This window comes from Panicum virgatum, chromosome 6N (assembly GCF_016808335.1).
Source record: "Panicum virgatum strain AP13 chromosome 6N, P.virgatum_v5, whole genome shotgun sequence".
Classification (NCBI taxonomy): domain Eukaryota; kingdom Viridiplantae; phylum Streptophyta; class Magnoliopsida; order Poales; family Poaceae; genus Panicum; species Panicum virgatum.
In genome coordinates this window covers 35,228,290-35,242,418 of record NC_053150.1, presented here as the reverse complement: position 1 = coordinate 35,242,418, position 14,129 = coordinate 35,228,290, and the positions used below count along the sequence as shown (strand labels likewise).

At 42.1% G+C, this 14,129-nt stretch overlaps 1 protein-coding gene across 1 annotated transcript; it reads right to left on the bottom strand.

Annotated features, from left to right (window-relative positions):
- Positions 1-2,293: 2,293 nt before the first annotated feature.
- On the bottom strand, positions 2,294-2,923 carry LOC120678101. Its single transcript, XM_039959262.1, has one exon. The coding sequence runs from the start codon at positions 2,921-2,923 to the stop codon at positions 2,294-2,296; it is 630 nt and encodes a 209-aa protein (XP_039815196.1).
- Positions 2,924-14,129: the final 11,206 nt, after the last annotated feature.

Here is a 14,129-nt window from a genome sequence, read left to right as displayed (position 1 = left end):
CGTGACGACCTTGACGTACTCGATGATGGGTCTGTTCTAACTGCAGCTTCGACACTTTCGAGTTTCGAGAACTCGAAGTGTTCTCCGAAGCCTATTCAAAAGCGCGTGGACCTTCACACCGTGCACCTGGAAGCTTCTAGAGACGTCGCCCTTGCGTGTTGGTGGTGAGCACATGCATGATCACGTCATTAGCAATTTAGCACGTAAGTTTGCCGCCGCTTCAGAGCTTGTTCAGTTAATCCCCTCCACAAGAAGATTGAGCAGCATTGAAAGGGATTGAAAAGAATTTTAACTTGTTAGGGATTTAATCCCTCCCAACCTCGCTCTAATCCCCTTCAATTTTCTTACAACTAACCGAAGAAGGTCTCACTAGTCTTGGAGGATGGGGGCTCATATAAGTTAGGATCGTTCTTCCCGTCGAGTACCTACAAGATATTTTTTCCAAAGTTTATATATTTCATATTATTAAAAAAACTTATAGCTTCTTTAATTAGTTTGGGACCGTCACTGTTAAAAAAGTCTTAATTACGGCGGTTCCACCACGACGACTCGATTAGCCAGCCGGCCAGGGTCTCCATGGACCACGGATGATACATGAAGAACCATGCCGACCACGGACCACCGCTGCCAATAATCCGACGATGACTGACGTAGTACGACTGCAGTAGTAGCTACCAAGGAAGTGGTTATAATTTATATACTATATATACTCGTATTTGACATCCCTTTAATTTGTAAGAAACTCACAAGCATGAGAAACAATTTTTTTCTCATACTTGTGAGTTTCTCAGAAAGTGCTATCACATTTGTGGGAAGTTACCATATAGCTGATGGAACTTTCATGCTTACTCCTTCCATCTGATGAAGAGTGGAATTTTCTTTTTTTAGTTTTTTTTAAGACAAATTAGTGGTGGCGTGAAAAGACTAGGTCTCATGCCTTTATTTGTTGGCCGCATGCAGTTAGTTTTCACAAGTAAATTAAATCTAACTACTTAATTAGATAGTTAGTTAAGATCCAATTTCTAAAATTTCACTCTTTATTTATAAGTTTTTTTTTTCAAATGCACGATTATACTTTTCGTAGAACGGAAAGAGTAGCAGTCACTGGTGCACTCACAAACGTGCGTGATTAAGTGAGAAACCACACTGTGATCCTATATATATGTATAAGAAAAATTCTTTCTACATTTGCTTGTCGCTACTTCCACGTATGTATCTCACGATGTAGGACGTATCTGACCTAACGAAGAGTATATACGTGAAGTATGTGTAGCAATTATATAGCACTACGCAAAATTATTGTTTAGGAAAAAGATAGCCGAGCCTGCATGTATATACATACATTGCGCCATAAAATTGTTCAGAACATCTCATCTGTGTATCAGTGAATGCGACTGTCGGATTTGAAAATGGACCGTTCAGGTTGTACCTTCGACAGCAGCCTGATCCTTGTCTAGTGCCTTTAATTTGAGTCGAAGTAATAAGCGAGATAAGATACGGGTCATGCATGGTACTTGCTCGGAGGACGATAAGCAGGTAGCGTGTACGCCTAAGGTCTTGATAGTTGACTCGATCGAGCTACTCACATCTACGTGTCGACCAAGTTACGTCGACTGTTCTAGAAAAAAAATGTATACAGAGAGAGAAGCAGAACACTACAATTTTCCAGTCGATCACTAGCTAACAGCTATTCCCAGGCAGTTGCGCATTGCAAAACAAGGCATACTACGCTACTATCGATTATACTTTGTTAAGTTGCATGATTGAGAGACAAGAAACTTCCAGGCTAATAGAGCTATAGGCTGCCGCCAATAAAATTTTAATTTGTTAGGATCAGATCATGATGTACTCGTAAGTTACATTGGAAATTCATAAGACAGACATCATATAGCATCACGACAATATCTTCATTTCCTCAATAGTCATATAGTTGTAAGTAACATAGAATTAAGTTAAGGAAGAACATTTGGCAAAAGAAAAAAGTAAGCAAGAATATTCATGAATAAATGTTCTTCGAATGAACCAAATACAAAAGACCAGATGTATACATCAACTCACAAAAAAAGGTAAAACAAAACTAACTCTTTTGTGTGTTCCTTGATGTTTTAGAAACTCCATCAATCCCTACTAACAAAAACCTAATTAACCCCGAAGAAAACCACCGGGCCCCGCAATGGCGGCCATCATCGCCACGGGGTTGCCAAAGATGACTGCGATGATGATGCTCGCCACGGTGCTAACAATCCTGATGAACCGGTCGAACCCACTCCTCGTCCTCCTGTCCCTGCGCAAGCTAGATCTGCAGCGTGCGTTCCATGTTGGGCAGGCTCGCTTGGACGATCTGGTGGCCGCCGCCGACCTGGTTCTTGCGCGCCGCCTCCCAGCTCAGGCGAGCCATGTCCTTCATGCACGCCACGTGCAGGTCCACGGCCTCGCCGTCGAAGTAGGAGCGGTACGCCCAGAAGCCGCGGCGGCGGTCGCCGCACAGGCCGCAGGGCCGCGACGACGACGCCTTCCGGCGGAGCTCGAAGACGCGGCCGTCCTGGAGGAGGCGGCCCGGCAGGCACGCGCAAAGCGGGTGGAGATCCAGGTCGGCCTCGAAGCAGTGGTAGACGTACCCGCGCGCGGGCTCTCCGCAGGCGTCGCAGATCGTCTTGTCCACCGGGGGCGGGGGCTCGGGGACGAAGAAGAAGTCGTGGCCGGGGAACAGAGCGTGCCGCAGGGCGTCGTCCTTGTCGGCGAGGGCGCAGGGCAGGTGGAGATCGAAGCTGTCGCCCCCGCAGCCGCACGCGTACCGGGCCCCGTCGCCGGGCTCCTTGCAGCCGTCGCACACGAACGTGGCGCCGGCGGCCACCAGCTTGAGGTCGTGCGCCGGGTGCGCGCGGTGGAAGATCTTGGCCGGCGGATCCTCGTATTGCTTCATGGCGGATGAACTTCTACTCTTCTAGAAGAACAAATTCTCAGCTAAGTTTGTTAGAGAGCAAATTCTCGTTCGCGGTGCACGCAATAAGAAGCGACTGAAGAAGAGGTTAGACCTCTATTTATAGTACTTTTGAGCAGGTATACAATGGTAATTATTAGTTAAGGTACGGTTCTGCGGCCAAGACGTGGCGCGCGCGTATGTAACGTAATGCCTAAGTCAGCTGGTGATCGAATTCTCCCTGCAACTTACCGGCAACACCGCATGACGTTGATAGATAATGCTTAGGTTGTATTTACATCACATTAGCTCGTAGGCTTGTAGTTGTGTATACATCATAGGTTTATTTAACATTAATTGGTAATTAACTAGGTGTTTACGGCTTCCACATATAGTACATTTGTTTTTGAAAGCGATCGGACCGCGCTCTAGCCTAAGAGGGGGAGGGGGTGAATTAGGCAATTTAAAACTTTAACCTATGACTCCAACTAAATTGCACAATATTAAATTAAAACATACTATCTAGATGTGCAACTATAGTAGTTCTAGTGTGAAAATCCTATGCCAAAAGAGTTTAGCAACATATAGCCTTTCTTATCAAGAAACTACTCTATAAAAGTAAAAGCACACAAATTGCTAGTATGAAATGCGGAAGTTTAAAGAGAGGGATAGAGGGAAGCAAACTCTTGACGTGGGTGTTTAACTCGTGGTTCGGTTAGACACAAAGGCACACCTACATCCACATTGTTGAAGCACTCACTAAGAGTATCGCTTCTTGGAAATCAAGTTTCTTCCGCGGACTCAACCACGGTCACCTTGATCCCGAGTTCCACTAAGGAGCTTCTCCACAAAGGATGGGGGACTCCACGTCCCCCGCACAAAGGTTGTCGTCACCGCTCCACACCAAGTCGGAGGGTCAATGACGTGCCAGCGAGCCTTCAAAGCTCCAAGGTGCCGGTGCACCGAAATCTTCTTTTGGTTCACTCAAGAACCACAGCACAAAGGCACAAGGCCTTGCAATCTCACTCACTAAAGAGTTAACCTTTACACAACACTCTCAAAGTGTGCTAAGGGCTAAAAATATGAACACCAAGCTCTTGGATGGCTTGGAGATGTTCTTCAATGTGTATGAGGTGTCTCAGGTCTCCAGCAAGCATCAAATGGCCTGGGGATGGCATATATTTAGGTCACCATGTCGAAGTAGCCATTTAGAGCTGTTACCCAACTTTCTGCGCATGCACCGGAGCATCCGAAGGTGTAGCACCGGTGCATCCGGTCACTCTGAACCATGGGGTAGCCGTTGGGTCTCTGACAGCGTGACGCAGGAGGCACCGGATAAACCGATGGCTGGAGTCGGTTCATCCGGTGGTCTTCGGATCATCCGGTGCTGATGAAATCCTTAGCTGACTACGTCACATCATTACTCCGACGCATTACTCCGGTGCTTCGTCGGATCATTAGGTGCTGAAGACTGCGCTTCCACAGCCTTGACATGCTCTCTGATGTATATTCCGGTGAATACTCCGATGCTCCAAATTGACCCCATCGGATCATCCGCTGCTGCTGTGTTTTCTCCATGTGGCCATGCACTAGCACTTCATATTGCACCGATGCCACTGCGTCGGTTTATCCGGTGGCAACCGGATACTCCGGTGCCATAGGGTCGGTTCATCCGGTGCTACTGAAAGCAGTAGAACTCGTCCATTTCAACGATTCCTTGAGTTCTTTCTTCGCATTTTGCTTTGCTTGGCCTTTTTGCTTTAACCCTGGGATCTAATAATGTTCACTTGACAAACACATTAGTCCTATTAATTGCGTTGTTACTCAATCACCAAAATCACAAAACAATGGCCTAATAGGGTCATTTTCCTTACACTTTTCTAAGTCACTACTCCACTCCATCCAAAAAAAACTGTTGTTTTAGAAAATTTCAGACATATTACACATCCTGAGAAATGATCTTGTTATGGTACCCCTAATTACTTCTAACAATTGTTATTGAAAAGCATGTTGTTCATTTAGTTTTCTAAATTTTAGATGAATGCATATACTTTGGAATCTGAAAAATAGCATTTACCAAATATTTGATTGGTTCTATGTATTTTTCTATACATTTTTTTTTTGTACTTGCTGGTATTGCTCTAGTTAGATGGATCTTATTATAAGCTAAAACAACACTCTTTGTAGGACACAATTTAAATGCTAAAACCATATTTTATTTTGGGATGGAGGAAGTAGTTCGCTACTAGTACGTCCAGTTACCAAGTTTGGTAATGACGTATATGTCATCCCGTGCGTATCTTCCTTGGAGTGCAAGGTACCGTGGGCTGGACTGATTTCGTGAGTTGGCCTGATCGACAAGCTTATGGTCGGTTATGCCACTGATGAGAAAAGGATAGCTATACAGATCCATCCATAATAATGTATATAAGCTATACTTAAATGAGAAGCAAATTTCGCTGAAACTTGGTACAGGAGGCACCCGGCTGCCGTTAAAAAAACTGTGCAACTAATAATACTGAAAGTTCCAGAAGCAGCAGCTAGTGCCCAGCGCCTCGCCGCCACTAAGGCGACATGCATGTTAATCAGCTTTGCTTTGGCAAGTTAGTAGCCGCCTGATACGCGACAATCTAGTTCGTCCTCAACCAAAATCTTGATGAAAGCAATTATTATATAGGTTGTCAGAAGACTTGACTAGCTCTGTCCGGCCGCGATTGGCAGACCATTACCTTCACGCGTGTGATGTGTCGAGCTTGCACAAGCCAACTGAGGGTGTGTTTAGTTGGTGAAAAAAATTGAATTTTGATACTGTATCACATTTCGTTGTTATTTGACAAATAATTTCTAATTATGAACTAATTATGCTTAAACGGTTCAGCTCGTGCTAATCAGTTAGACTGCATAATTAGTTATTTTTTCGACTACATTTAATACTCCATTCATGTGTCTGAAGATTCGATGTGATGGGTACTGTGCAAATTTTTTTGGCTGTGTTTAGATCCGTAAAATGGTGGTAAAAATGGTCACATCGGACACTGTAGCATAGTGTAGCACTTTTCGTTTGTTTGTAGTAATTGTTGTCCTACCATGACCTAACTAGGCTCAAAAGATTCGTCTCGTCGTGTACATCAAAACTATGCAATTAATTTTTTTATTTATCTATATTTAATGTTCCATACATGAGGCAAAAGATTTGATGTGATAGGTGAATAGTGAAGTTTGGAGAGAGAAATTTTAAAACTAAATACAGCCTTCGAGAACTAAACAGGGCCTGAATAATAGTAATGGGCCTGTTCGGCTGGGAGGAATTGGCTGGGCTGGAGCAGCCAGCCATGCAACCAGCTCCAGCCAGCAGCTAGCCGCAGCTCCAGCCAGCACCGAGAACGAGGGGCTTTGAGATGCTGAGAAGTGGGAACCCCGCTGCGGCTTCTCACAAGCCGTTGGGGTGTGTATGGGTTGCGGAACGCAACCAGCCCAGCTGCTGCGGCTTCTCACCAGCCGTTGCGGTGTGTATGGGTTGCTGAAGGCAACCAGCCCAGCTGCTGCGGCTTTCCACCAGCCGAAGAGGGTGAATGCTACGAATCAGACGTATGTTGTATGTCCATCGGTTGGACGCTCAATACATGTTGCAAGATATCAGCACTCTATATCTTGGACGTACATTCCGTTTGTTTTCGTACTACTCCATCCGTTTCAAAATATAGTCTGTTGTGGCTTTTTAGATTTGTAGTCTTTATTTATATGTACATAGATACAATAATACATATCTATGTGCATTATAAAATTTATGAATCTAAAAAATTCAAAAACAACCTAAATTTTGAAATGGAAGGAAAAAAAACTAAAACGTCCTTAGACAAGAGGCGCTGCAAGAGACCCTGAAACGTGAAAAAAATTGTAATTTTGGAGTTTTCGTTTCATTAATGGAATTTCGATTCACCTGTAATTGAAAAAATAATGTCCAATATCCATACATACAATATATATATATATATATATATATGTGTGTGTGTGTGTGTGTGTGTATAATGGCTCTGCTGCTCACTCAAAGCAAGGAAATTAATAAAAGACAAACACACATGCTGGTAATTAAGAACATGCGCAAAAGTAGGCGGCCAGATCATTAACCAGGATAATATCTTGTAAAAAGATAGCAATAACAGTGCCGGGAGAATTCATCAAGTCTCTTAGAACAGATGGCACAGGAGCCTGCTTAGTACGACGACTTCCGCGCGAAGCCACCGGCCGGCCGGTCAGGGTCTCCGCGGTTGATACACACGTCGAGCCGTGCCGGCCACATCTGCCTATCTAACGACGACGACCGACGACCGTCTTAATCTAGCTTGTTTTAATTTTAATAACTCAACAAAAAGGTGAATAAAAGAACTGAATCGTACTGATGAAGCAAGTTTTAATGTGTCACACATCCCTTTCGCTACTGGCTAATGACATTTCCCGACAGATTATTGGTCACAAATGGGTAACGATTTCTACTACATCTAGGGGGGTGTGGGTAATCAGTTTACTGAAAATTAACTACATAGTTGATGATTTGATAAAAATATTAATTATCTAGGAGAACGGTCATCAACCACTTCAGTGAAAAATAATATAATCCATCCACTCATAGAAATCTATCTGTCATAATGTTTGTGAAACCACCGACCACGCCACACATATCTGCTGGTTTCGCAATGTTCAGTTTTTCATGTATTGTCTTGTATCAGTTTGTGAGTTTATGAGAAAGTGTTATTCCCTCCGTTTCAGAATACATATCAACGTTTCTTTTGTCCCAAGTCAAACTTTTTTATCTTTAACCAACAATATCTTAAAAAATAGTTTATTTTAAATAGAAACAAATACATGTTATGATAATTGATTTTGCAATAATGAATCCACTAACATCATTTATACATTGATAGTCAAAAAATATTTACAATATTTTGCAGTTCTTAGTCAAAGTTAAACACAGTTTGACTTATGATAAACTTGTAGCTATATTCTGAGGGACGGAGGTACTATATCGCAGCTAATGGTACTCTACTGTTTTTCGACCACTTCTAGTTTCCAGCATAGTAGTCACTATATAGTGAACATATACGTGGCAGTGAATGTGACTGTTGGATTTTAAAATGGGCCGTCCAGATCGTGCACACACTTGTTACACTAACAAAGGACAACCTGATCGTTGTACATGTACATTTGAATCGATATAATAAGCGAGAGAGAAGATAGATCTTATTACTGATTATTGTGCTTGACTTTAATGGTGACACGGTACAGTGTATGTCCTTGTGTGTATGAATACGAACAATTGGCATGCAAATATTAGAAGTTACACGTGTGACTGACAGCCAAATCATCATAAAAGGTGAAATAATTTTTTTTATTGTGGAACAATTTCTTTTTTGTTGCGGAACAATTTTTTTGTTTGGAACAATTTTTTAATTGTTCCAGCAACAAAATAATTGTATCAGCAAAAAGTTCGACTGAATCACACATGTGAGCTGGCTTGTTGGACCGGTTTTAGACTTAAAATATGGAATTCTGGAGGAGGCTGCTGCGCAACAGCTCTACTCGGGGTTACGCACGTGACCCCGAGCAACACCCCAGTTGACATGCTTTTCCACAATCTTAGGCTAGCAGCTCGATCATATCGTACGAATATATTTGTGTTGATTACAAATATAATTTCAAAAATGATACTTACCTGATTATATATAGAAACAAACTTTGGCACTAAAGCGGACTTGTTTTATTTTCTTTTCGTGTTGCTATCAGATTTGTCGCTTTAACTTACAACCTGGTGCGGTCGGTTGGCCAGGTTATTTATGCTACCCGCGGAGACCATGACCTGGTCGGTCCACCCGTTCCGCCCTCCGCGAGTCGCACGGGGCCCCAAGCGTGCCCCGGCATGTGTTCCGCTGCTAGCAAAGGTCAAAGGAGCGGCAAACACAGCTAGGAAAATGGCTATCGAATCATCTAATTTCAAAGACATTTAGCATCAGCTGGTAACACTACCCGTCCGTACCGATACTAAAAGATCCTTCCATATTAGTATTGGTTGGTAATACTATTTGGTACTAATATGAATCTTTTAGTACCGGTTGATGTTACCATCGATTTTAATGGATTCTTCACGATTATTTTGTAGGTGAGATGATATGAGAGATACACATGGCAAGAAATCCCGAATTTAAATCTCATCCACTATAAGCACGCATATTTTGTATGAAAAATTGCGTGGTTTGTGACTTGCCGCATTGGACATGTGCAGACCTTTTTCTTGGTTTTAAATATATTTTGATGCAAAATACTTTAGGACCTGGTGGAAGTATCACCCAGCACTACTGGATCATGCAACCGGTGTTGATACCCCATTGCTAGAAAAACCCACATTCGTCCACATCCGTTAGTACCGGTCGCGGTTTCGGCCGGTACTAACGTGCCAATTCAGTATCGGGCCAAAGGAACAGTGCTCATGGGAGCCGATTAGTACCGGCTGGTGGCTCCAGCCGGTACTAAATGGGCCCCAGGAAATTTAATACCGGCTGGTGGCTCCAGCCGGTACTAAATGTGGAGCTTTAGTACCGATTTGAGCCACCAGCTGGTACTAATGCGCCCTATTTAAATTGGCGACTTCTTCCACCCCGAGCCCGAGCCAGTGCCATTTGACCAGAGGAGTTCGAGCTCGGGTTCTCCTTTCCCTTAGAGAACTGCCGCCATTTTTTCCAGTTTTAGTGAGGGTTTTACTCATCCAAGTGCGCCAAAAGTTTGCAACTTCATTCTCTCTTTATTGATTGTCTTCATGCTTCGTTTTATGCTCCATAGGTAAAGAAATTTGTGATTTTAGAAATAGTGAGAATGAGCATGATTTCTTTGATTTATTCAATGATTTGAGATATATAGAACCCATGACTTGAATTTGAGCGAAGCTTTTATGGCTAGGTTGAATGTGGATAATTTATAGAGATATTTTTCAATCATTTCCTATATAGAAAAATGATCGTAGTATTTTTTTTCGACTGACATGAGTATGTGGACAGTGGAAATTTTTAGAATGAGTTTAGAGAGTTCATGTGATTTACATGTATATATGTCCATATGTGGAAAGTAAATTTTTTATAATGAATTATTGAAATGAGTATAGTAGAATTTTTTGTATTATGAATGGATGATTTTCACACTCTAGTTATGTATTTATTCAGCCTCATATTGAAACCATCTAGAAGCTAAAAAAATATTTATTTCGAAAAAAGTATACATCGTTAATCTCTATCCAACGGTGATGGCACTACCTTTCGGGGATACACGATGCGCTATAAGGATGTTGCCAATTGGCTGGTCGCATCACCAGCACTTGCGGTTAATATAAGCACAGCATTTGGCGCAGTCAGCGTGGCCGTTGTTGCACTGAGAGCATATCAACGAGCACACTGCATGTGCCAAGTGTTGCGTTCCTATTAACCGTAAATGTTGGTGCTGCGACTAGCCGATTGGTGACGTCCTTGTACCGAATCGTGCGCCCCCGAAAGGCAGAACCATCACCGCAGCGTCGAGGTTAACGACATATACATTTTTCCAAATAAATTTTTTTTTCTTCTAGATGGTTTCTGGATATTGAGAAGAGTGTTGGCCTCAAACCTTAAGAGTGTCAAAACAATTAGGAGACTTAGAGATTTATTTCAATTAATTTATTCAGGTTTTTCTGATTAAGAGTTAATGTGATTTTGAATTCTAGATCATAGACACTTACCAACAAATGTAAAATGTAAACGAATTAGTGTTGCTATTGGGCCATTAGTCACATCATGCCTGCTCTGTCACAGCTCTTTCTAGACCCTTCATTATGTAGATAGGGTGAGGTCAGGACCGACGAAGAATAAGGGCTTAGATAGAGTTGTGATATAGCACGACACACAATGATGACTAATGCCTCAATATCAACTCTAATTTATTTATATTTCAGACTTCATGGTAAGTGCCTGTGAAACTCGCATATGAGGATATAATGATGTACATATTTTAATTGTAATTGTGATAGTAATTATTGGTGTTTTGTATATATTTTTCTTGTTATTTGTAAGAGTAATTAATGTGATCATTGTAATTGTAATAGTAATTAGTATTTGCATTGTAATTGTCCAGTGAATATGAGTATATTTTAATTTTAATTCTAAGAATTTATAATGTTGTGAAAAATAAAAATGTTTTCCAGTAAATATAGCTTCTACAGCTGGAGGGAGTGGCGCCGGTTGGGGTGATCGTTGTCCTTCTGGAGAGAAGGGCGCAACTCCAATAGGTCGTCGGTCCAAGAATCCTAGCGCTTTTCATAGGGCAGCGCTCCGTTATTTTGAAAAAGAATATAGAGAATGTGTGGCAAGGGGCGAGGAACCTCCCTTTGATCTTGAGAATTTGTTGCGGTATTACGGTTTGTCACCACAAAACCTGGGGGTTCCAGCTCCGCCATCTTCTTCTGTGCCAGCAAGAAATCCGTCAGAGCATTCTGCGTTCCCACGCAAGGACAGTTGAAAACCTATGTGTTGTTGTGCGAATTTTTAAGTTGCATGTTGGTTGTTGGGATGTTTGTGTTGGTTTTCAAATGCAATCTATATATGTGGTGTTGACTAAATCATGCTAGATGGTTGAAGACTTATGTGTTGTTGAATAAATTATGTTGGATGTAATAATATTGTTTGTTAATACAAAATTGTGAAGTTCTTTTCCTTTGAATTAAATTGCTTATCCAACGAGAAAATATTATTTGTAGATGGATCGGCAATGGATGTACGGCCAGCGGTGCACAATGACGTGGATTAACTGTCTTAAAACTTTTCTCGATGCTGCTGAGGCCCACAAGTCATCGAAAGGTTTCATGTTCTGTCCATGCTGCATTTACAGAAATCAAAAGGAGTTCTCAAAAAGACATACTCTACATGTCCACCTTTTTGAAAAGAGTTTCATTGATAACTATTCTCTTTGGACCAAGCACGATGAACCTAGAGTTCTGATGGAAGACAATGAAGAAGATAATGATGATGATAACATCCCAGACTGGGCTCACTTGTATGAAGCGGGTGCCTTTGAGGATGAACCAATGCATGAGGCAGAAGAAAATGCTGCAGAAGAACAACAACCACCAGATGAACTAGGTTAGGTTTTAGTCGATGCACACAGAGGCTCTGAAACTTCGAAGGAGTCAAAGAAGTTTGGGAAGATGTTGGAGGATCACAGGAAAATGTTGTGTCCAGATTGCAAGCAAGGGTTAAAAAAATTGGGTACCACACTCGAAATGCTGTAGTGGAAGGCAGCCAATGGTGTTTCCGATAAGGGATTTAAGGAGCTACTAGGAATTGTAAAGAACATGCTTCCAGAGGGGTACGAACTGCCCCTTACAACGTACGATGCTAAAAAGGTTGTTTGCCCTCTTGGGTTGGATGTACAGAAGATTCACGCATGTCCTAACGATTGTATCCTCTATCGCGGTGAATACGAGGAACTGGATGCATGTCCTGTCTGTGACGCAAAGCGGTATAAGATCAGGCAAAATAATCTTGGTGATGTCGATGGTGATCCCGCAAAGAAAAAAGTTCCCGCTATGGTGATGTGGTATTTTCTAATAATACCACGCTTGAAGCGCTTGTTCAGAAACAAAACAAACCCTAAGTTGATGCAGTGGCACAAAGAAGAGCGTAAGCAAGATCAGATGATGAGACACCCTGCAGATGGGTCTTAGTGGAGAAACGTGGATAGACAATTCCCAGATTTTGACAGCGACCCAAGGAACATAAGGTTTGGTTTAAGTACAGATGGAATGAATCCATTCGGCGAGTGGGGGAGCAGTCACAGTATATGGCCTGTGACCCTTTGTATGTTCAACCTTCCTTCTTGGCTATGCATGAAGAGGAAGTATATATTGATGCCAGCGCTTATCCAAGGCCCGAAACAACCTAGCAACGATATTGATATGTACCTAAGACCGTTGGTTGATGAGCTTTTATTGTTGTGGAAGAGAGAAAGTGTACGTGTGTGGAACGAGTACAAATAGGAGAATTTTGACCTCCGAGCATTGTTTTTCGTAACCATCATTGATTGGCCTGCACTTAGCAACTTGTCTAGGCAGTGGAACAAGGGATATCAGGCCTGCACCCATTGTCTAGATGAAACCGACAGCTTGTACCTGAAAATTTTTTGGAAGGTCGTATATATGGGCCATCGTGGATTTCTTCCCCTCAAACACCCCTTGAGAAGGAAAGGGAAACATTTCAAAGGGGAACCGGACACTCGTGCTAAGCCTATATTCCGTGACGGGAAGTGTGTTTTCTCGATGATAAATGATGTTCATGTAGTGTTCGGAAAGAGTCGCGATAGCCAACCAGTTCCGAATGATGAAAACGGCCATGCACTGATGTGGAAGAAGAAGTCTATATTGTGGGAGCTACCATATTGAGAACTCTTGGTGGTCCGCAACGCAATTGACGTCATGCATCTGATAAAGAATCTTTGTGTGAATGTACTAGGTTTCCTTGGTACTTATGGTCAGGGAAAAGATACATTGGAAGCAAGATGTGACCTGAAAGAAATGAAACAACAAGAAGATCTTCGACCTGAGAAGAGAGAGAAGGGACAACACTACTTACGTCCTGCTAGCTACACTCTCAGTAAAGAGGAGAAGCAAAGCATGTTTGATTGCTTGAACAGTATAAAGGTACCGTCTGGGTACTCATCAAATATACAAGGAAGAATAAACATGAAAGAAAAAAGTTCACAAATTTAAAGTCTCATGACTGTCTCGTTTTGATGACACAATTGTTTCTAGTTGCGTTGAGGGGTACTCTACCGGAGAATGTTAGATTGGCAATCATGAAGTTATGTTCTTTCCTCAACGAAATTTCACAGAAGCCAATTGATCCGTAGAAGCTCATACAACTACAGAATGATGTTGTGCAATGCCTTGTTAGCTTTGAGATGGTGTTTCCACCTTCGTTCTTTAATATTATGACACATCTCTTGGTTCATATTGTCAAAGAGATAAATCTTCTGGGACCTGTATTCCTACACAACATGTTCCCTTTCGAGAGATATATGACAGTTCTTAAGAAGTATGTTCACAATCGTTCTCGATCAGAAGGATGTATCGCCAAGGGTTATGGAACAGAGGAGGTCATTGAGTTTTGTGTTGACTTTATTGATGATCTTAGTCCAATTG